At 39.5% G+C, this 21,616-nt stretch overlaps 1 protein-coding gene across 1 annotated transcript in view; it reads left to right on the top strand.

The window, feature by feature from the left end:
* TMEM236 (transmembrane protein 236) overlaps positions 1 to 21,616 on the top strand; it is a 103,247-nt gene that overhangs the window by 73,294 nt on the left and 8,337 nt on the right. The window contains exon 7 of the mRNA XM_036881176.2: positions 177 to 318. Within this exon, the coding sequence (XP_036737071.2) occupies positions 177 to 318 (142 nt within the window). The remainder of the gene's footprint in view (positions 1 to 176; positions 319 to 21,616) is intronic.

Raw genomic sequence — 21,616 nt, 5'->3', positions numbered from 1 at the left:
TTTAGAAATGGTTCAAAACCTTGTGGTCCTGAACACTTGAGAACCTGAAAGACAAACTTCTAGTCCTCTAGTAAGTGTGTTTGTAATTCACTTGGCACTGCTTTCAGACTGTTAAAATAATTTTGAACAAAGAAAGCACAAAGATGTAATGCTTCTAAATGGTTTTTTGAAAACAGATTCAAAAGAATATGAATGCTTCTCTTGCTATCTTACCTGATACCTTACCTGACCTGCCAGTTTCCCTGGCTGTGACTTCCTTGATCATGGTTGATATTATTGAAAAACTCAGGATATATCCTCTTAGAGGGAAGCAAAAGAGTAAGTACTCTTTTAAATATAAATTTTTTAGAAGTTTGACATATTATTCACTTTTTCTGTCACCCTACTTGTTTAATGATACCTTTCCTTAGAGTTAATGTTACAATTAGAAGATTACAAATGAAGATATCTAAATATAATTATCTTTAAATCTACTTTGATAACTATAGAGTTATTATTTGCTTTATGATAATATGAATAATAAATGAATAAAGTTATTAATGAATAAATATTTAATATGAAAACCTTAATGTTTATTCTAGCAAGAAAATTATCTAAGTAAACTATTATAGATTTGTATTTTTAGGAACTTTCTTAAAACCTTAAGTTTAGGTAAATAAATACAGTTTATTTTGGATAACTTTGATACAGCAGTTAATGTGACTACTGCAATTATGTCCTTGAGAATTATATGTTTTAAATTGTGGATTGTTAAAAATTAAAGATCACATAAATAAAACCGAGATATGCTACATTCTTCCAAAGGGATCAATCAAAACTACATAGAGGTTGTTGGTCTTTAAAAAAAGGTATTTTATTAATCAAAAATATTTTGTTTGGTCAGTTCATGAATTCCCACAGCTTTCATTTAATTTCATGTGTTTATCATGTATCTGTGTTTAAAGTACTTACAATATTTGGGTACTACAAGTATTATATGGCTAAAATTTTGTATTTGAAATGGGTAAGTTTTATCTAATCACTTCCTCCTGGGTGGTTGGGGTAAATTGAGTGAGTCATAGGAGAATGTTTTAGAGTAATAGGGATGACTATTACAGCTTGGAAGGAAGGACCAGGGAATCATTTCTGGGTCATGAAACACCACCCTTCCTGTCACTTTTGCTCCTCATGTTGAAAAGCAAAACTGTGTTGGAGACCCCCAGGAAACCTAAGACTCTGAGATTCACATTTTGCACTGTGTCCTATGTGGGAGATGATATACTGTTGTGTTTAATCTAACACAGATGGCAGGTAGATAAAATGGCAGCCAGCAGCAACTGCTGAGAAAAAGATACTCCCAAGTGACAACTGTGCCCCAGAGTCAAGTGTATTTAACTTAAACTGAAGAGATTTGGGGATCACCAAACCCTTTGCTACTTCTCTAGACTCCTTAGTGACATAGACCTACTTTGAAATTGGACTGTTTTTAACAACCCTGTATTTTCCATGTTAATGTGAACTTTCTGTCCAACTTTTTAGTGAAGTTCTCTTTTAAAAAATGCACATTATATTTTTGGGAATCGTTTATTGGCATCTTATATTTTAAGTGATGAGCTGTATTTTTAAAGGGAAATTTTCCCTGTATCCAAAGTGATGATGACAGTGAGAGTTGAAATAAGAGAACCCCAAAGAAAAAGTCAGTCTTGGGGGGAAGGCTCTAGAATGTCTTATACAACTGCTTGTTCTTAGTTGAACAGCCTCCTTGAGTCTTCTCTGCCTAAACTTAGGAGAGTTAATATCTGGTGTAATAGCTCCACCATTTAATAAGACCATACTTTAAAAAACTATTATTCACTCAAAATACCTTTGTAAATATTAATTACACATGTTTTCAACTTTTAGGCAAACTTTGAACTCAGATAGTCTCCTGTATTCATTTTACCATGCATACCAATAAAATAAATTATGAATTTTGAATCCATGGAGTATTCTCATCCTGTGGAACTTAATACATAAATCCATAGATATATACATTGTAGTATATAAATGTGAACATAAGCAAAGATGCTATAAATATGGCTTCACTGCATGCAGTACTTCAGAATCAAAGAGGTAGGGTACAGGTGGTTGATGAACAATGCCTAGAATAATTTGGCTCACTTTAGAAAATTCTGGGACAGGCAATGTACTCTGTTCTGTGCTTGTAGCCTGAGCCTTACTTGGGAATATTTTCTAGTACATAGATCTCACAGATCTAATAATGACAAGCCCTAGTCATCTGAAAAAATAATAAGAATACAATATATATCTTGATTGCCTCCAGGCTCTTACTAGTATCAGGGTACAAGTAAGCACACCTTAACATTTCTATTTGAATTTTGTTAGCTCAGACCCAACCAGTTAATGACTGGACCTCCATCTCTCCTTTTCCCTTATTGTTCTGTCTCCCATTTTTAAATCAGACCCATGGCGAGTCTGTGATCCATTTGTTGGTGGAGATTGTTAAATATCCTATTGCTCCTGCTTTCCTTTCAGCCATCATTCTCATGCACAAACAACTTGGCTTATTTTCTTCCCACTGCTCCTGCTTGACTCTTTGCTCTAAACACTCCTAGTACTGCTGCTATGTGCCTCTGGGGTTTGGCTTGATGTTCTGCAGTGTTTTAGACTGATTACCCTTTTTCTGCCAGTTGGAATACTGACTTCCCCCCATTGAGTTCTGTTTGTCCCTAGTGGTCCCACAAAGAGTAATGGGACAGTTGTTTTCATTTGGAAATACAGCCTTGTATTCCCAGAATATATATATATATATACATATATATATATATATATATGTATATATATATATATATAATATATACACCAACAGACTGGCTGGGCTTTAATGATTTCAAGTAATGGCCATTCTATTCTATTCCACAGGTAACCACTGTTCCTCCTCCTGTCACTAGATTTTGTGGCTGATTCTGAATCTACATTTTTTCCTAGTTTTTAACTAGCAAAAATACTTTTCTGACTCTGTTGAGAAGTAAAAAGGATTGTGAAAGAAAGACAGGATGTGGTTAGAACGAGTAGGGTGATGTGTGTTTGAGTCGGGCAGGGGAGACAAGCTATGTTCAGAGTGCACATATATGGGTGGTGTGGGTGGTGTGTGTTCAGTGGAACCCTGTGCTTTAAATAAGCATTAGAAGCCACTCGAGGTGACTGGCCAAGGAGAGGCTGGGGACAAAGAGTTAAGTGCCACTGGATGACAGCCAGATGATATCAGGATTATGACTGCATAGAATGTCCTCAGAAGACCTTGGGCATCTGCATATGCCCAGACTACTTGGCAACAACACTGGCCAGAAGAATAGGACTATTATGCACTGATTGTACATGCAGACAAATGGTGGGAGTCTTAGGGCTTTGTACAAATGGGGGTTGCAGTATGGTTTGGCTGCATTAGAGATATCCACATAGTCAGAGGCAGCTTGCTAGAGGTGAGGTCCACAGGCTATTTGAGTGGAAGCATCAGAGCACTGCAGTGGAGGTGGTTTCCACTGTCATATCAGTGAGAGGTGCCAGCTATGATGTTGGCAGTAAGGCTTTCAGATAAACCTGCTCACAGTGGCCCTAGTCCAGTTCCTTCTGTGTAGTCTCTTTAATACCCAGAGACTTGGGCCAAGTGCTCCAGGACCTCAGCAGCATAGATGATTATTTCCTTAGATTAAATGCCTGGCTGGGCAATTTCTGGCTCAAAATATGTTCAAGGTCTTAAGGTTTGGATATGTGTCAATCAATCAAATAATTCCTAAATAATGTCCTAATTTACCCTCTAAAAAGCAGTGTAAGAAAACACCTGTGTCTCCTCAACCTTGTAACACTGGATATCTTCCTTTTCATCTATGCCAATTTCATAGGCAAAAGTAATATCTTATTGTTTTAATAATTTGCTCAAGGTAGTATCATGTTGAACATTTTCTGACAGGTTTATAGCCATTTGTGTTTTTAAAAAAATCAAGTATTTATGTTATTGATCTGTTTTCCTGTTGATACGTTCACTTTTTTAAAAATTCATTTTGTTATCATTAATTTACAATTACATGAAGAACATTATGTTTACTAGACATCCCCCTTCACCAAGTCCCCCCCACAAACCCCATTAGAGTCACTGTCCATCAGTGTAGTAAGATGTTGTAGAAACACTACTTGTCTTCTCTGTGTTGCACAGCACTCCGTATGCCCCCCCCACATTATACATGCTGATTGAAATGCCACCTTTCTTTTTCCCTGCCCTTATCCCTCCCTTCCCACCCATCCTCCCTAGCCCCTTTCCCTTTGGTAACTGTTAGTCCATTCTTGAGTTCTGTGATTCTGCTGCTGTTTTCTTCTGTCAGTTTTTCTTTGTTCTTGTACTCCACATATGAGTGAAATCATCTGATACTTGTCTTTCTCTACCTGGCTTATTTCACTGAGCATAATATCCTCTAGCTCCGTCCATGTTGCTGCAAATGGTAGGATTTGTTTTCTTCTTATGGCTGAATAATATTCCATTGTGTATATGTACCACCTCTTCTTTATCCATTCATCTACTGATGGACACTTAGGTTGCTTCCATTTCTTGGCTATTGTAAATAATGCTGCAATAAACATAGGGGTGCATCTGTCTTTTTCAAACTGGGATGCTGCATTCTTAGGGTAAATTCCTAGAAGTGGAATTCCTGGGTCAAATGGTATTTCTATTTTGAGCTTTTTGAGGAACCTCCATACTGCTTTCCACAATGGTTGAACTAATATACACTCGCACCAGCGGTGTAGGAGGGTTCCCCTTTCTCCACAACCTCGCCAACATTTGTTGTTGTTTGTCTTTTGGATGGTAGCCATCCTTACTGGTGTGAGGTGATACCTCATTGTGGTTTTAACTTGCATTTCTCTGATGACAAGCGATGTGGAGCATCTTTTCATGTGTCTGTTGGCCATCTGAATTTCTTCTTTAGAGGACTGTCTATTCAGCTCCTCTGCCCATTTCTTAATTGGGTTATTTGCTTTTTGTTTGTTGAGGTGTGTGAGCTCTTTATATATTTTGGATGTCAACCCTTTATCAGATCTGTCATTTATGAATATATTCTCCCATACTGTAGGATGCCTTTTTGTTCTATTGATGGTGTCCTTTGCTGTACAGAAGCTTTTCAGCTTGATATATTCCCACTAGTTCATTTTTGCTTTTGTTTCCCTTACCTGGGGAGATATGTTCATGAAGAAGTCGCTCATGTTTGTGTCCAAGAGATTTTTGCCTATGTTTTTTCTAAGAGTTTTATGGTTTCATGATTTACATTCAGGTCTTTGATCCATTTCGAATTTACTTTTGTGTATGAGGTTAGACAGTGATCCAGTTTCATTCTCTTACATGTAGCTGTCCAGTTTTGCCAGCACCATCTATGAGGAGACTGTCATTTCCCCATTGTATGTCCATGGCTCCTTTATCATATATTAATTGGCCATATATGTTTGGGTTAATGTCTGGAGTCTCTATTCTGTTCCCCTGGTCTGTGGCTCTGTTCTTGTGTCATTACCAAATTGTCTTGATTACTGTGGCTTTGTAGTAGAGCTTGAAGTTGGAGAGCGAAGTCCACCCCACTTTATTCTTCCTTCTCAGGATTACTTTGGCTATTTGGGGTCTTTGGTGTTTCCATATGAATTCTTGAACTATTTGTTCCAGTTCGTTGAAGAATGTTGCTGGTAATTTGATAGGGATTGCATCAAATATGCATATTGCTTTGGGCAGGATGACCATTTTGATTATATGAATTCTTCCTAGCCAAATGCATAGGATGAGTTTCCATTTGCTAGTGTCCTCTTTAATTTCTCTTTTTTTATTTTATTTTATTTTTTTTTATTTTTTATTTTTTTATTTTAATAATTATTTTTTATTGAAGGGTAGTTGACACACAGTATTACATTACATGAGTTTCAAGTGTACAACACAGTGGTAGAACATTTATATACATAATTCTAGGTTCCAGCTATCACCCTACCAGGCTGTTACAATATCTTGACTATATTCCTTATGCTATACATTACATCCTGGTTACTAATTTATTTTACCATTGGAAGTCTGTCCTTCTTTTTTTTTTTTTTTTTTTTTTTTTGTGAGGGCATCTCTCATATTTATTGATCAAATGGTTGTTAATGAAAATAAAATTCTGTATAGGGGAGTCAATGCTCAATGCACAATCATTATTCCACCCCAAGCCTAATTTTTGTCAGTCTCCAATCTTCTGAGGCATAACAAACAAGTTTTTACATGTAGAACAAATTCTTACATAATGAATAAGTTACATAGTGAACAGTACAAGGGCAGTCATCACAGAAACTTTCGGTTTTGCTCATGCATTATGAACTATAAACAGTCAGTTCAAATATGAATACTCATTTGGTTTTTATACTTGATTTATATGTGGATACCACATTTCTCTCTTTATTATTATTATTTTTAATAAAATGCTGAAGTGGTAGGTAGATACAAGATAAAGGTAGAAAACATAGTTTAGTGTTGTAAGAGAGCACATGTAGATGATCAGGTGTGTGCCTGTAGACTATGTGTTAATCCAAGCTAGACCAGGGCAATAAAACATCCACGTATGCAGAAGATTTCTCTCAGAACGGGGGGGTGAGGTTCTAAGCCTCACCTCTGTTGATCCCCAATTTCTCACCTGATGGCCCCCCTGCGACTGTGCCTGTCTTAGGTTGTTCCTCCCTTGAGGAATCTTACCTGTCTCTGGCTAACCAGTCATCTTCCGGGGCCATACAGGGAAATGTGAAGTTGGTAAGTGAGAGAGAAGCCTTATTGTTTGAAAAAGTTAGCTTTTTACTTCTTTGCATATTTATGCCCTGTGGCTTCTATGCCCAGCATTTGTCTTGAGGTATCTTTACCACTTGGAAGAATTATGATACTCGGTAAATTTGATATGAGGCACGAATTCTATTTAAGGGTTGTAATTAGGAAGGAAGAAGAAAAGCTATAGAAGTAGCAGGCGGAAGAAAACATGGGAAGATTGATTATTTCTTTGATATATCTTCTTGTAGAGTAACTTCAGCATGTATAGGTTTTAAGCTACTACTTAAATTGCACACACACATTAACATAATAGGAGTATAGTTACATAACCAAAGCATATCTGTAATTACCAGCCATCTGCAGTGAAACCAAGAAAACCAGTTAGGCACCTTAGGCATTTGTGAAAACTTATCTATGATATGGTGGATATTGTCCAACTGAACTTGAACAGTCTGAGAGAAATCAGACAAATTAAAACAACCCATTCCTGGGGACTGTTCACATGCCATATGTTCTTTTAACAGTAAATAGTTTGTAGTTGTAAGACTTTGGAGCGCTACAATTTGCACTTCTCCAAATTCTTGGTTGAGTTCCAACAGTATAGATCCAGTCCAATTTTGTTGTTTTACTGTATGCACAGGCCAGCTTAGATGTCTCCTTCCTCATTCCCATGGCAAGTCCAGGAACTGGTGGGATGAGTGCATCTACAGCTGTAGCAGTGCGTGGATCTTTGTTGGGGTTTTTTGATGATCATTTTCTGGCATGAGTCTTCCAGAGAGTGCAGATGTTGGAAGTTCTTTTTCATATCGTATCTTAGTTCATTTTGGGGGTAGCCCAATTAGGCTTTGATCCTCTGTATAAACACAAACAGACCCTTTGCCTACACTTTTATATGCCCTTTATACCCTTGTGTAGAACTCATTGGAGGTTACCACACAGGAACTGCCTTTTTTTTTTTGCTATCACTAATCTACACTTACATGACGAATATTATGTTTACTAGGCTCCCCCTATACCAGGTCTCCCCTATGAACCCCTTTACAGTCACTGTCCATCAGCATAGCAAAATGTTGTAGAATCACTACTTGCCTTCTCTGTGTTGTACAGCCCTCCCTTTTCTCCTACCCCCCCATGCATGTTAATCTTAATACCCCCTTACTTCTCCCCCCCTTATCCCTCCCTACCCACCCATCCTCCCCAGTCCCTTTCCCTTTGGTACCTGTTAGACCATTCTTGAGTTCTGTGATTCTGCTGCTGTTTTGTTCCTTCAGTTTTTCCTTTGTTCTTATATTCCACAGATAAGTGAAATCATTTGGTATTTCTCTTTCTCCGCTTGGTTTGTTTCACTGAGCATAATACCCTCCAGTTCCATCCATGTTGCTGCAAATGATTGGATTTGCCCTTTTCTTATAGCTGAGTAGTATTCCATTGTGTATATGTACCACATCTTCTTTATCCATTCATCTATTGATGGACATTTAGGTTGCTTCCAATTCTTGGCTATTGTAAATAGTGCTGCAATAAACATAGGGGTGCATCTGTCTTTCTCAAACTTGATTGCTGCATTCTTAGGGTAAATTCCTAGGAGTGGAATTCCTGGGTCAAATGGTAAGTCTGTTTTGAGCATTTTGATGTACCTCCATACTGCTTTCCACAATGGTTGAACTAACTTACATTCCCACCAGCAGTGTAGGAGGGTTCCCCTTTCTCCACAGCCTCGCCAACATTTGTTGTTGTTTGTCTTTTGGATGGCAGCCATCCTTACTGGTGTGAGGTGATACCTCATTGTAGTTTTAATTTGCATTTCTCTGATAATTAGCGATGTGGAGCATCTTTTCATATGTCTGTTGGCCATCTGTATTTCTTTTTTGGAGAACTGTCTGTTCAGTTCCTCTGCCCATTTTTTAATTGGGTTATTTGTTTTTTGTTTGTTGAGGCGTGAGAGCTCCTTATATATTCTGGACGTCAAGCCTTTATCGGATGTGTCATTTTCAAATATATTCTCCCATACTGTAGGGATCCTTCTTGTTCTATTGATGGTGTCTTTTGCTGTACAGAAGCTTTTCAGCTTAATATAGTCCCACTTACTCATTTTTGCTGTTGTTTTCCTTGCCCGGGGAGATATGTTCAAGAAGAGGTCACTCATGTTTATGTCTAAGAGGTTTGTGCCTATGTTTTCTTCCAAGAGTTTAATGGTTTCATGGCTTACATTCAGGTCTTTGATCCATTTTGAGTTTACTTTTGTATATGCGGTTAGACAATGGTCCAGTTTCATTCTCCTACATGTAGCTGTCCAGTTTTGCCAGCACCACCTGTTGAAGAGACTGTCATTTCGCCATTGTATGTCCATGGCTCCTTTATGAAATATTAATTGACCATATACGTCTGGGTTAATGTCTAGATTCTCTAGTCTGTTCCATTGGTCTGTGGCTCTGTTCTTGTGCCAGTACCAAATTGTCTTGATTACTATGGCTTTATAGTAGAGCTTGAAGTTGGGGAGTGAGATCCCCCCTACTTTATTCTTCTTTCTCAGGATTGCTTTGGCTATTCGGGGTCTTTGGTGTTTCCATATGAATTTTTGAATTATTTGTTCCAGTTCATTGAAGAATGTTGCTGGTAGTTTCATAGGGATTGCATCAAATCTGTATATTGCTTTGGGCAGGATGGCCATTTTGACAATATTAATTCTTCCTAGCCACGAGCATGGGATGAGTTTCCATCTGTTAGTGTCCCCTTTAATTTCTCTTAAGAGTGACTTGTAGTTTTCGGAGTATAAGTCTTTCACTTCTTTGGTTAGGTTTATTCCTAGGTATTTTATTTTTTTTAATGCAATTGTGAATGGAGTCGTTTTCCTGATTTCTCTTTCTGTTGGTTCATTGTTAGTATATAGGAAAGCCACAGATTTCTGTGTGTTGATTTTGTATCCTGCAACTTTGCTGTATTCCGATATCAGTTCTAGTAGTTTTGGGGTGGAGTCTTTAGGGTTTTTTATGTACAGGATCATGTCATCTGCAAATAGTGACAGTTTAACTTCTTCTTTACCAATCTGGATTCCTTGTATTTCTTTATTTTGTCTGATTGCCGTGGCTAGGACCTCCAGTACTATGTTAAATAACAGTGGAGAGAGTGGGCATCCCTGTCTAGTTCCCGATCTCAGAGGAAATGCTTTCAGCTTCTCGCTGTTCAATATAATGTTGGCTGTGGGTTTATCATAGATGGCCTTTATTATGTTGAGGTACTTGCCCTCTATTCCCATTTTGATGAGAGTTTTTAACATGAATGGATGTTGAACTTTGTCAAATGCTTTTTCAGCATCTATGGAGATGATCATGTGGTTTTTGTCTTTCTTTTTGTTGATGTGGTGGATGATGTTGATGGACTTTCGAATGTTGTACCATCCTTGCATCCCTGGGATGAATCCCACTTGGTCATGGTGTATGATCCTTTTGATGTATTTTTGAATTCGGTTTGCTAATATTTTGTTGAGTATTTTTGCATCTACGTTCATCAGGGATATTGGTCTGTAGTTTTCTTTTTTGGTGGGGTCTTTGCCTGGTTTTGGTATTAGGGTGATGTTAGCTTCATAGAATGAGTTTGGGAGTATCCCCTCCTCCTCTATTTTTTGGAAAACTTTAAAGAGAATGGGTATTATGTCTTCCCTGTATGTCTGATAAAATTCCGAGGTAAATCCGTCTGGCCCGGGGGTTTTGTTCTTTGGTAGTTTTTTGATTACCTCTTCAATTTCGTTGCTGGTAATTGGTCTGTTTAGATTTTCTGTTTCTTCCTGGGTCAATCTTGGAAGGTTATATTTTTCTAGGAAGTTGTCCATTTCTCCTAGGTTTCACAGCTTGTTAGCATATAGGTTTTCATAGTATTCTCCAATAATTCTTTGCATTTCCGTGGGGTCCGTCGTGATTTTTCCTTTCTCATTTCTGATACTGCTGATTTGTGTTGACTCTCTTTTCCTCTTAATAAGTCTGGCTAGAGGCTTATCTATTTTGTTTATTTTCTCGAAGAACCAGCTCTTGGTTTCATTGATTTTTGCTATTGTTTTATTCTTCTCAATTTTATTTATTTCTTCTCTGATCTTTATTATGTCCCTCCTTCTGCTGACCTTAGGCCTCATCTGTTCTTCTTTTTCCAATTTCGATAATTGTGACATTAGACCATTCATTTAGGATTGCTCTTCCTTTTTTAAATATGCTTGGATTGCTATATACTTTCCTCTTAAGACTGCTTTTGCTGTGTCCCACAGAAGTTGGGGCTTAGTGTTGTTGTTGTCATTTGTTTCCATATATTGCTGGATCTCCATTTTGATTTGGTCATTGATCCATTGATTATTTAGGAGCGTGTTATTAAGCCTCCATGTGTTTGTGAGCCTCTTTGGTTTCTTTGTACAGTTTATTTCTAGTTTTATGCCTTTGTGGTCTGAAAAGTTGGTTGGTAGGATTTCAATCTTTTGGAATTTTCTGAGGCTCTTTTTGTGGTCTAGTATGTGGTCTATTCTGGAGAATGTTCCATGTGTACTTGAGAAGAATGTATATCCTGTTGCTTTTGGATGTAGAGTTCTATAGATGTCTATTAGGTCCATCTGCTCTACTGTGTTGTTCAGTGCTTCCGTGTCCTTACTTATTTTCTGCCCAGTGGATCTATCCTTTGGGGTGAGTGGTGTGTTGAAGTCTCCTAGAATGAATGCATTGCAGTCTATATCCCCCTTTAGTTCTGTTAGTATTTGTTTCACATATGCTGGTGCTCCTGTGTTGGGTGCATATATATTTAGAATGGTTATATCCTCTTGTTGGACTGAGCCCTTTATCATTATGTAGTGTCCTTCTTTATCTCTTGTTACTTTCTTTGTTTTGAAGTCTATTTTGTCTGATATTAGTACTGCAACCCCTGCTTTCTTCTCACTGTTGTTTGCTTGAAATATGTTTTTCCATCCCTTGACTTTTAGTCTGTACATGTCTTTGGGTTTGAGGTGAGTTTCTTGTAAGCAGCATATAGATGGGTCTTGCTTTTTTATCCATTCTGTTACTCTGTGTCTTTTGATTGGTGCATTCAACCCATTAACATTTAGGGTGACTATTGAAAGATATGTACTTATTGCCATTGCAGGCTTTAAATTCGTGGTTACCAAAGGTTCAAGGTTAGCCTCTTTAGTATCTTACTGCCTAACTTAGCTCGGTTATTGAGCTGTTATATACACTGTCTGGAGATTCTTTTCTTCTCTCCCTTCTTGTTCCTCCTCCTCGATTCTTCATATGTTGGGTGTTTTGTGCTGTGCTCCTTCTAGTAGTGCTCTCATCTAGAGCAGTCCATGTAAGATGCCCTGTAGAGGTGGTTTGTGGAAAGCAAATTCCCTCAGCTTTTGTTTGTCTGGGAATTGTTTAATCCCACCGTCATATTTGAATGATAGTCGTGCTGGATACAGTATCCTTGGTTCAAGGCCCTTCTGTTTCATTGTATTAAATATATCATGCCATTCTCTTCTGGCCTGTAGGGTTTCTGTTGAGAAATCTGACGTTAGCCTGATGGGTTTCCCTTTATAGGTGACCTTTTTCTCTCTAGCTGCCTTTAACACTCTTTCCTTGTCCTTGATCTTTGCCATTTTAATTATTATGTGTCTTGGTGTTGCCCTTCTTGGATCCTTTCTGTTGGGGGTTCTGTGTATTTCCGTGGTCTGTTTGATTACTTCCTCCCCCAGTGTGGGGAAGTTTTCAGCAAGTATTTCTTCTAAGATACTTTCCATCTCTTTTCCTCTCTCTTCTTCTTCTGGGACCCCTATAATACGGATATTGTTCCTTTTGGATTGGTCACACAATTCTCTTAATATTGTTTCATTCCTGGAGATCCTTTTGTCTCTCTCTATGTCAGCTTCTATGCGTTCCTGTTCTCTGATTTCAATTCCATCAATGGCCTCTTGCATTCTATCCATTCTGCTTATAAACCCTTCCAGAGTTTGTTTCATTTCTGCGATCTCCTTTCTGGCATCTGTGATCTCTTTCCGGACTTCATCCCATTTTTCTTGCGTATTTCTCTGCATCTCTGTCAGCATGTTTATGATTCTTATTTTGAATTCTTTGTCAGGAAGACTGGTTAGGTCTGTCTCCTTCTCTGGTGTTGTCTCTGTGATCTTTGTCTGCCTGTAGCTTTGCCTTTTCATGGTGATAGGAATAGTCTGCAGAACTGGGACGAGTGACGGCTGGAAGGACTTCCTTTCTTGTTGGTTTGTGGCCCTCCTCTCCTGGGAGAACAGCGGCCTCTACTGGCTTGTGCTGCGCAGCTGTGTGCAGACAGGGTTTCTGCTTCCTGCCCGGCTGCTATGGAGTTAATCTCCGCTGTTGCTGTGGGCGTGGCCTGGCTCGGGCAGCTACTCCAAAATGGTGGAGTCGCGTTGGAGCAGGAGCTGCTGGGAGGCTATTTATCTCCGTAAGGGGCCTCCCTGCTCCCTGCAGCCCAGGGGTTAGGGTGCCCAGAGATCCCGGATTCCCTACCTCTGGATTAAGTGACCCGCCCTGCCCCTTTAAGACTTCCAAAAAGCACCCGCCAAAACAAAACAACGACCACAGAAAAAAACAAGAAAAAAAATTTTTTTAATTAAAAAAAAAAAATTTTTTTTAATTAAAAAAAAAAGGTGGTCGTTCGTTTTTCTTTATTCTCCGGTGCCAGCCTCAGGCCTCTGCTCACCGGTCTTTCTGCCCTGTTTCCCTAGTATTGGGGTCCCTGTCCCTTTAAGACTTCCAAAAAGCGCTCGCCAAAACAAAGCAGCAAAAAAGCAAAAAAAAAAAAAAAAAAAAAAATGGTCGCGCGCTTTTCTTATGTCCTCTGTCGCCCAGCCTCCAGTGCCTGCTCACTGTTCTTGCTGCCCTGTTCTCCTAGTATCGAGCGCCCTGCACTCTGGCCCGGATGGCGGGGGCTGGGTGTTCGGCAGCCCTGGGCTCCGTCTCCCTCCCGCTCTGCCTGCTCTTCTCCCGCCGGGAGCTGGGGGGATGGGCGCTCGGCTCCCGCGGGGCCGGGGCTTGTATCTTACCCCCTTGGCGAGGCGCTGGGTTCTCTCAGGTGCGGATGTGGTCTGGATATTGTCCTGTGTCCTCTGGTCTTTATTCTAGGAAGGGTTGTCTTTGTTATATTTTCATAGATATATGTTGTTTTGGGAGGAGATTTCCGCTGCTCTACTCACGCCGCCATCTTCTGCCCCTCACCTCTCTTTAATTTCTCTTAGGAGTGTCTTATAGTTTTCAGGGTATAGTCTTTCACTTCCTTGGTTAGGTTTATTCCTAGGTATTTTATTCTTTTTGATGCAATTGTGAATGGAATTATTTTTCTGATTTCTCTTTCTATTGGTTCATTGTTAGTATATAGGAAAGCCACAGATTTCTGTGTGTTGATTTTGTATCCTGCAACTTTGCTGTATTCCGATATCAGTTCTAGTAGTTTTGGGGTGGAGTCTTTAGGGTTTTTTATGTACAGTATCATGTCATCTGCAAATAGTGACAGTTTAACTTCTTCTTTACCAATCTGGATTCCTTGTATTTCTTTGTTTGGTCTGATTGCCATGGCTAGGACCTCCAGTACTATGTTAAATAACAGTGGGGAGAGTGGGCATCCCTGTCTAGTTTCCGATCTCAGAGGAAAAGCTTTCAGCTTCTCGCTGTTCAGTATAATGTTGGCTGTGGGTTCATGATATATGGCCTTCATTATGTTGAGGTACTTGCCCTCTATTCCCATTTTGCTGAGAATTTTTATCATGAATGGATGTTGAATTTTGTGAATGCTTTTTTAGCATCTATGGAGATGATCATGTGGTTTTTGTCCTTCTTTTTGTTTATGTGGTGGATGATGTTGATGGATTTTCGAATGTTGTACCATTCTTGCATCCCTGGGATGAATCCCACTTCGTCATGGTGTATGATCCTTTCGATGTATTTTTGAATTCAGTTTGCTAATATTTTGTTGAGTATTTTTGCATCTATGTTCATCAGGGATATTGGTCTGTAATTTTCTTTTTTGGTGAGGTCTTTTCCTGGTTTTGGTATTAGGGTGATGTTGGCTTCATAGAATGAGTTTGGAAGTATTCCCTCCTCTCTTATTTTTTGCAAAACTTTAAGGAGAATGGGTATTATATCTTCTCTGCATGTCCGATAAATTCCGAGGTAAATCCATCTGGCCTGGGGTTTTTTTTCTTGGGTAGTTTTTTGATTACCGCTTCAATTTCTTTGCTGGTAAATGGTTTGTTTAGAATTTGTGTTTCTTCCTTGGTCAGTCTTGGAAGGTTGTATTTTTCTTGGAAGTTTTCCATTTCTTCTAGGTTTTCCAGCTTCTTAGCATATAGGTTTTCATAGTAGTCTCTAATAATTCTTTGTGTTTCTGGGTGGGTCTGTCATGATGTTTCCTTTCTAATTTCTGATTCTGTTGATATGTGTTGATTCTCTTTTTCTCTTAATAAGTCTGGCTAGAGGCTTATCTATTTTGTTTATTTTCTCAAAGAACCAGCTCTTGGTTTCATTGATTTTTTCTATTGTTTCTTCTCTGTTTATTTCTTTCTTCTCTGATCTTTACTATATCCCTCCTTCTGCTAACTATAGGCCTCATTTGTTCTTCTTTTTCCAATTTCAATAATTGTGACGTTAGACTATTCATTTGGGTTTGTTCTTCCTTCTTTAAATATGCCTGGATTGCTATATACTTTCCTCTTATACTGCTATTGCTGGGTCCCACAAAGGTTGGGGCTTTGTGTTGTTGTTGTCATTTGTTTCCATATATTGCTTGATCTCTATTTTAATTTGGTCATTGATCCATTGATTATTTAGGAGCATGTTGTTAAGCCTCCATGTGTTTGTGGGACTTTTTGCTTTCTTTGTACAATTTAGTTCTAGTTTTATACCTTTGTTGTCTGAAAAGTTGGTTGGTAGAATTTCAATCTTTTGGAATTTACTGAGGCTCTTTTTGTGGCCTAGTATGTGGTCTATTCTGGAGAATGTTCCATGTGCACTTGAGAAGAATGTGTATCTGTTGCTTTTGGATGTAGAGTTCTGTAGATGTCTATTAGGTCCATCTGTTCTAGTGTGTTGTTCAGTGCCTCTGTGTCCTTACTTATTTTCTGTCTGGTGGATCTGCCCTTTGGTGTGAATGGTGTGTTGAAGTCACCTAAAATCAATGCATTGCATTCTGTTTCCTCCTTTAGTTCTGTTAGTATTTATTTCATATATGCTGGTGCTCCTGTGTGTGGTGCATATATATTTATAATGGTTATATCCTCTTGTTGAACTGAGCCCTTTATCATTATGTAATGTCCTTCTTTATCTCTTGTGACTTTCTTTGTTTTGAAGTCTATTTTGTCTGATACTAGTACTGCAACACCTGCTTTTTTCTCCCTATTGTTTGCATGAAATATCTTTTTCCATCCCTTTACTTTTAGTCTGTGCATGTCTTTGGGTTTGAGGTGAGTCTCTTGTAAGCAGCACATAGATGGGTCTTGTTTTATTATCCATTCAGTGACTCTATATCTTTTGATTGGTGCATTCAGTCCATTTACATTTAGGGTGATTATCGATAGGTATGTACTTATTGCCATCGCAGGCTTTAGATTCATGGTTACCAAAGGTTCAAAGTTAATTTCGTTACTATCTAAGAGTCTAACTTAACTCAGTATGCTGTTACAAACACAATCTGAAGGTTCTTTTCTGTTTCTCCTCCTTTTTCTTCCTCCTTCATTCTTTATATATTAGGTGTCATATTCTGTACTTTTTGTCTATCCCTTGATTGACTTTGGGGATAGTTAATTTAATTTTGCATTTGCTTAGTAATTAGCTGTTCTACTTTCTTTACTGTGGTTTTATTACCTCTGGTGATAGCTATTCCACCTTAGGAGCACTTCCATCTATAGCAGTCCCTCCAAAATAGACTGTAGAGATGGTTTGTGGGAGGTAAATTCTCTCAGCTTTTGCTTATCTGGAAAGTGTTTACTCCCTCCTTCAAATTTAAATGATAATCTTGCCGGATAAAGTAATCTTGGTTCCAGGCCTTTCTGCTTCATGGCATTAAATATATCATGCCACTCCCTTCTGGCCTGTAAGGTTTCTGCTGAGAAGTCTGATGTTAGCCTAATGGGCTTTCCTTTGTATGTGATCTTATTTGTGTCTCTGGCTGCTTTTAACAGTCTGTCCTTACCCTTGATCTTTTCCATTTTAATTACTATGTGTCTTGGTGTTGTCCTCCTTGGGTCCCTTGTGTTGGGAGATCTGTGGATCTCCATGGCTTGAGCGACTATTTCCTTCCTGAGATTGGGGGAGTTTTCAGCAATTACCTCCTCAAAGACATTTTCTATCCCTTTCTCTCTCTTCTTCTTGTTCTGGTATCCCTATAATACAAATATTGTTCCGTTTGGATTGGTCACACAGTGCTTTCAATATTCTTTCATTCTTAGAGATCCTTTATTCTCTCTGTGCCTCAGCTTCTTTTTATTCCTCTTCTCTAGTTTCTATTTCATTTTTCTCCTCCACCATATCCAACCTGCTTTTAATACCCTCCATCGTGCTCTTCAATGATTGGATCTCTGACCTGAATTCATTCCTGAGTTGTTGGATGTCTCTCCGTACCTCCATTAGAATGTTGATAATTTTTATTTTGAACTCCCTTTTCAGGAAGAGTCACGAGGTCCATATCATTTAAATCTTTCTTGGGAGTTGTATTAACAATTTTACTCTGGATCAGGTTTCTTTGGTGTTTCATGTTTGTATATGGTGCCCTCTAGTGTCCTGAAGCTCTATTCTGGAGCTGCTCAGCCCCTGAAGCAATGTCCGGGGTCGCAGGGGAGCGGTACTGGTGCCTGGGGGGAGGAAAGAGCTGTTCCCTGCCTCCCGGCTGCTGTGCCTGTCTCCACTGTCTGAACCAGTGGGCTGAGCACACAGATATAAGCTTTTGTCCCAGAGCAGCCGGATATGGATCCCTGCTTTCTACAAGCGGTTGGAATCCCAGTCTCCCCTGGAACTCCACCTGTCCCAGCTTTCCAATCCCGTAATTAGAAGGGTATGATGAAAGCACCACGAAATGTAGGTTTGGGCTCCCAGAGCAGATCTCTGCAGCTAGGTATTCAGCAGTCCCAAGCCTTCCACTCCCTCCCTGCTCCGTTTCGCTTCCTCCAGCCAGTGAGCTGGGGTGGGAGAAGGGCTCGGGGGTCCTGCGGAGCCATGGCTCTGGTACGTTACCCCGTTGGGTGAGGTCTGCTCTTTTCTCCAGGTGTGTGCAGTCTGGCGCCATCCTCTTTCCTGTTGCTCTCTCAGGTTAGTTGCACCTACTATATTTTCTAATTGTATCCAGTTTTAGGAGGAAGACTCTGTCTCTCCTCTCACGCCACCATCTTTAATTCCAAAAATCCTTACTTTTTTTTTAAACTGCAGATTTATGAGTTCTGTAATTGTAAGGACGTTAAGTTTTGCCTGTCATAAGGTATCATATATCCCAGAGTTATTTGCCTTTTTATTTTTCTATACTGTTTTTGATATAGGAAATTTTTAATTTTTATATAATCCAATCTATAAATATTTCCTTTATGGACCCTCTCTTTGGTGTTGTCAGCTGGAATCAACACAACTGTTATACTGAAGACAGTTTATTCAGAGACTTACCAGGGCCATGGCCTGGGGGTCAGCCTGTCAGTGCACTCTGATGAGCTGCCCTGAGCCCCCTCCATTTGGAGACATCTTAACTCCTTCCTCTACCACAGGGGATGCATGGAGAAAGGAGGTCACATTTATCAGTACATCAAGCAGTGTGACTAGAATACATCTAGTCATTTTCCTTAAAGATCATGCTGTAGACTTGCTGATGCTCCCTATGTATGAGAGGACACAAGGAGCAGGGTCTCATTAGGTCAGTGCCCTCATCTTCCTTCAGAGATAGAAGGGGCCTATATGACACCAGAAAACTCCTGACTGACTGCATTTCTGGGAGAGGTTGGAACTACAGTTAGGTTGATCATTAGGCCCTGGTTTGGTGACCTGGCCTGGCAGAGGTGACACTATGTTGGGCCAGTGTCTTTCTCTTTAACAGTGTTATGCTTAAAAAATCTTTTGTCACTCCAAGGTGATATGAATATTTAATAACTGTTTTCTCAAAAAATTTTTGGATATAAGTGTTTAATGTAGAAAAGTAGTTGGATTTTCTGTGGGGTGCACACTCATTAATGTATCAATAACCAATAATTAAACTTGATAACCTGTATATTAATTTATTTGATCTGGCAAAACTTTCAGACCCTGTGTCTATGGTATTTCTGTCCATTTCTCCCAGTATTCCCAACATATAAAAAGAGTGCTTTAAAATATCAGTGCCAGTCTTAGCCTCCCAGATAAACTGAATCAGGATCTCTAGGGATAAAACTTGGGCATATGTAGATTTTTAAAAAGAAAGCTGCATCAAATTCTGATTTATATCCCCAGTTAAGAGCAGTGTTTCTCACTTTTGGCACATTAGAATCATCTAAGGCGCTTAACATTTTTTGACTCCCAGACTGCATCCTAGATAATTATCTGATGGGGGATGGAGAGCAGGTACAAGTAGTTTTTAAAGATCCCCAGGGGATTCACGTTTTATGAAATGTGACTAGAGTGGATGGGTAAAAAGCAAGCAGATTTAGTTGACACCTGTTTAAAGTCCCAGTGTCTGTAAAACAGGAAGGAAAGTTATCTACTGAAGGCAAGAGGGATGGATGGAAGGAAGAGAATCTGTGATAGAATGGGCAAGGTTTGGAAAAGTGCTGTGGGGAATGGAACTAAAGTAGGTCAGGGATAGGAGTTGGATGAATGTGGGATGCTTAGGGTTTAGCAAGGGTGGAAACCAGGAACTTGTCCTGGGACCATCAAGATTATGAAGTTTTTCTTCAATGAGTCTGAGAAATCTGGGCACTGACTGTAGAAAAAAATAGACCTGTAGGACTGATGCAGGTTTGGGAGTTTACAGAGCAAGAATGGAAGAAGAAGGATCTGTTACTTTCTGAGATATTTCTTCTTGTTATTGACCTACCAAAACATAATTTCTTAAAAGACTGGCAGTGATGATTTTTATTGAATTTCCAAGCAATTTGCAGTGAATCATGGAACACCTGTTAACATATACGCAGAGGCACTTATCCTTGGGTACCCACCAGGGGGATCTTTTCAGAACACGTACATGTGAGCTCTGTCTACTGGTCAGCATATCAGGGGACAGTTGTTGGGCCTCTGCACAGATGATTACTTCTTCAGGTTAAATGCCTACATGTACAATTTCTGGCTCAAAGTATATGCAAGATTTTAAGGCCTGCATCTGTAATTATTTTAATTTCTGCAAGCAGTTCTGGTGCCCAGCTGGATTGAGAGCCCCCGGTTATAGGAAGTATTAGGAACTGTGAAAAATAGCAAGTTAAAAGCTGATAGCCCAAATCCAAATTCCTAAAGCAAACATGCTTTCCAGATTTCCTTGAAATGGAACTCATCACACCTTAATCAAAAAGAATGTATGAGATGCCACAGAAGGGAAAAGAATGCTGCATTTCTCTGAATAAAATGAATGGCATTTTGAGTTCCCTTTTGTTTCCTTTTAAGAAAAAACTTATTATACGTCATGAGCCCAGCATGTGAGCTGGGTTTTCACAATGTGTTTTGCAATGCATTTGGAGAATATGTATAAGGAACACTGTGTTTGGGGCCATGCCAAGAAGGGGGAGTATTTCCTTGCAAACCCTCCCTTTAGTATTTGGAAGAAGGAAGTTTCAGGAAAGTATGTCAGTTCTAGGATTTTTTTCCCCCTTCTCCAAAAATCGGTAGCCATTTACCAGACTGAGGTAAGAGAAGAGTAGAATTTCTGATTTATACCTTGTAACGAAGTCCCAGCTGTCAGGATTAGGTTAGTGTGGACTGGGCCAGAAACCATAGGGCAGCGATCCCTGTGCCAAAAGACACAGGACATTAGGTGCTGTCCAATCATGAGCTACGGCTCCCTTTGATTAGTACGGCTTTATGTGATTTTAACAGTTTAACAGCTAATTGTTACTTTTTTCCTACATGGGATTTTTGAGATTCTTGACAGTTGCATGCTATTTTCAAAATAAATATTTCAGAGAGACTGACAGGAATAAGGCAACATAAAGAATTCAGCACGCATTACTTCATAATACCAAGCCTTGTTCTTCATAACATTATTAACCAACAGAAGTTTATGGCCCCAGTGTGAAAATAAAGGCATACATCATTGATTTTCAATTATCTAGGTTCTCTTGTGTTGGATCGAAGAGGGTGATACAGGTCGAGTTGATGACCTGGCAAATGTGCAGAGATTCGTGGTCATTTCTTGTTTACACTGTATGTATATCGGTAGTGGGGTCCTATGTATAGGAACAGTGTTTTGCTCCAGCTCTGCTTCTACCTGCTATTTTAGGACCCCAAGTTCCCCAGTTTCTGGGTGAGAATGGTTCTAAGGCTGCTTCCAATAAACTCACAGATGTTGTCTCCTCAGAAACACATATCAGCAATTTCGACACCTGACCATTGACTGCTGAGGCTGCTGGAGCCTTGGAAGCCTTTGAAATGCTTTGAAACATGGCTGCCGCTCTTGGTGCCATTTCCCACTGATGTCTGCCTCTGACCTGCTGGGCTAAGCAAGTGCCCCTCTTCGCTGGCTCACTCTGTTGGGCCCAGAGCCATGTTATGCCCTCTCTTACCACTGAGCAATGCAGGTGCCCAGGCTGCACTGCCAGCAGCTCCTGATGTCTTGCAAGGCTTGTTAGCTGAATCAGTCCTACAGTCCTCAAGGGCTCTCTCCAGGATCTAGGCCAGATAG

Source organism: Manis pentadactyla, chromosome 3 (assembly GCF_030020395.1).
Source record: "Manis pentadactyla isolate mManPen7 chromosome 3, mManPen7.hap1, whole genome shotgun sequence".
Classification (NCBI taxonomy): Eukaryota; Metazoa; Chordata; class Mammalia; order Pholidota; family Manidae; genus Manis; species Manis pentadactyla.
This window is presented reverse-complemented; position numbering and strand designations above follow the sequence as displayed.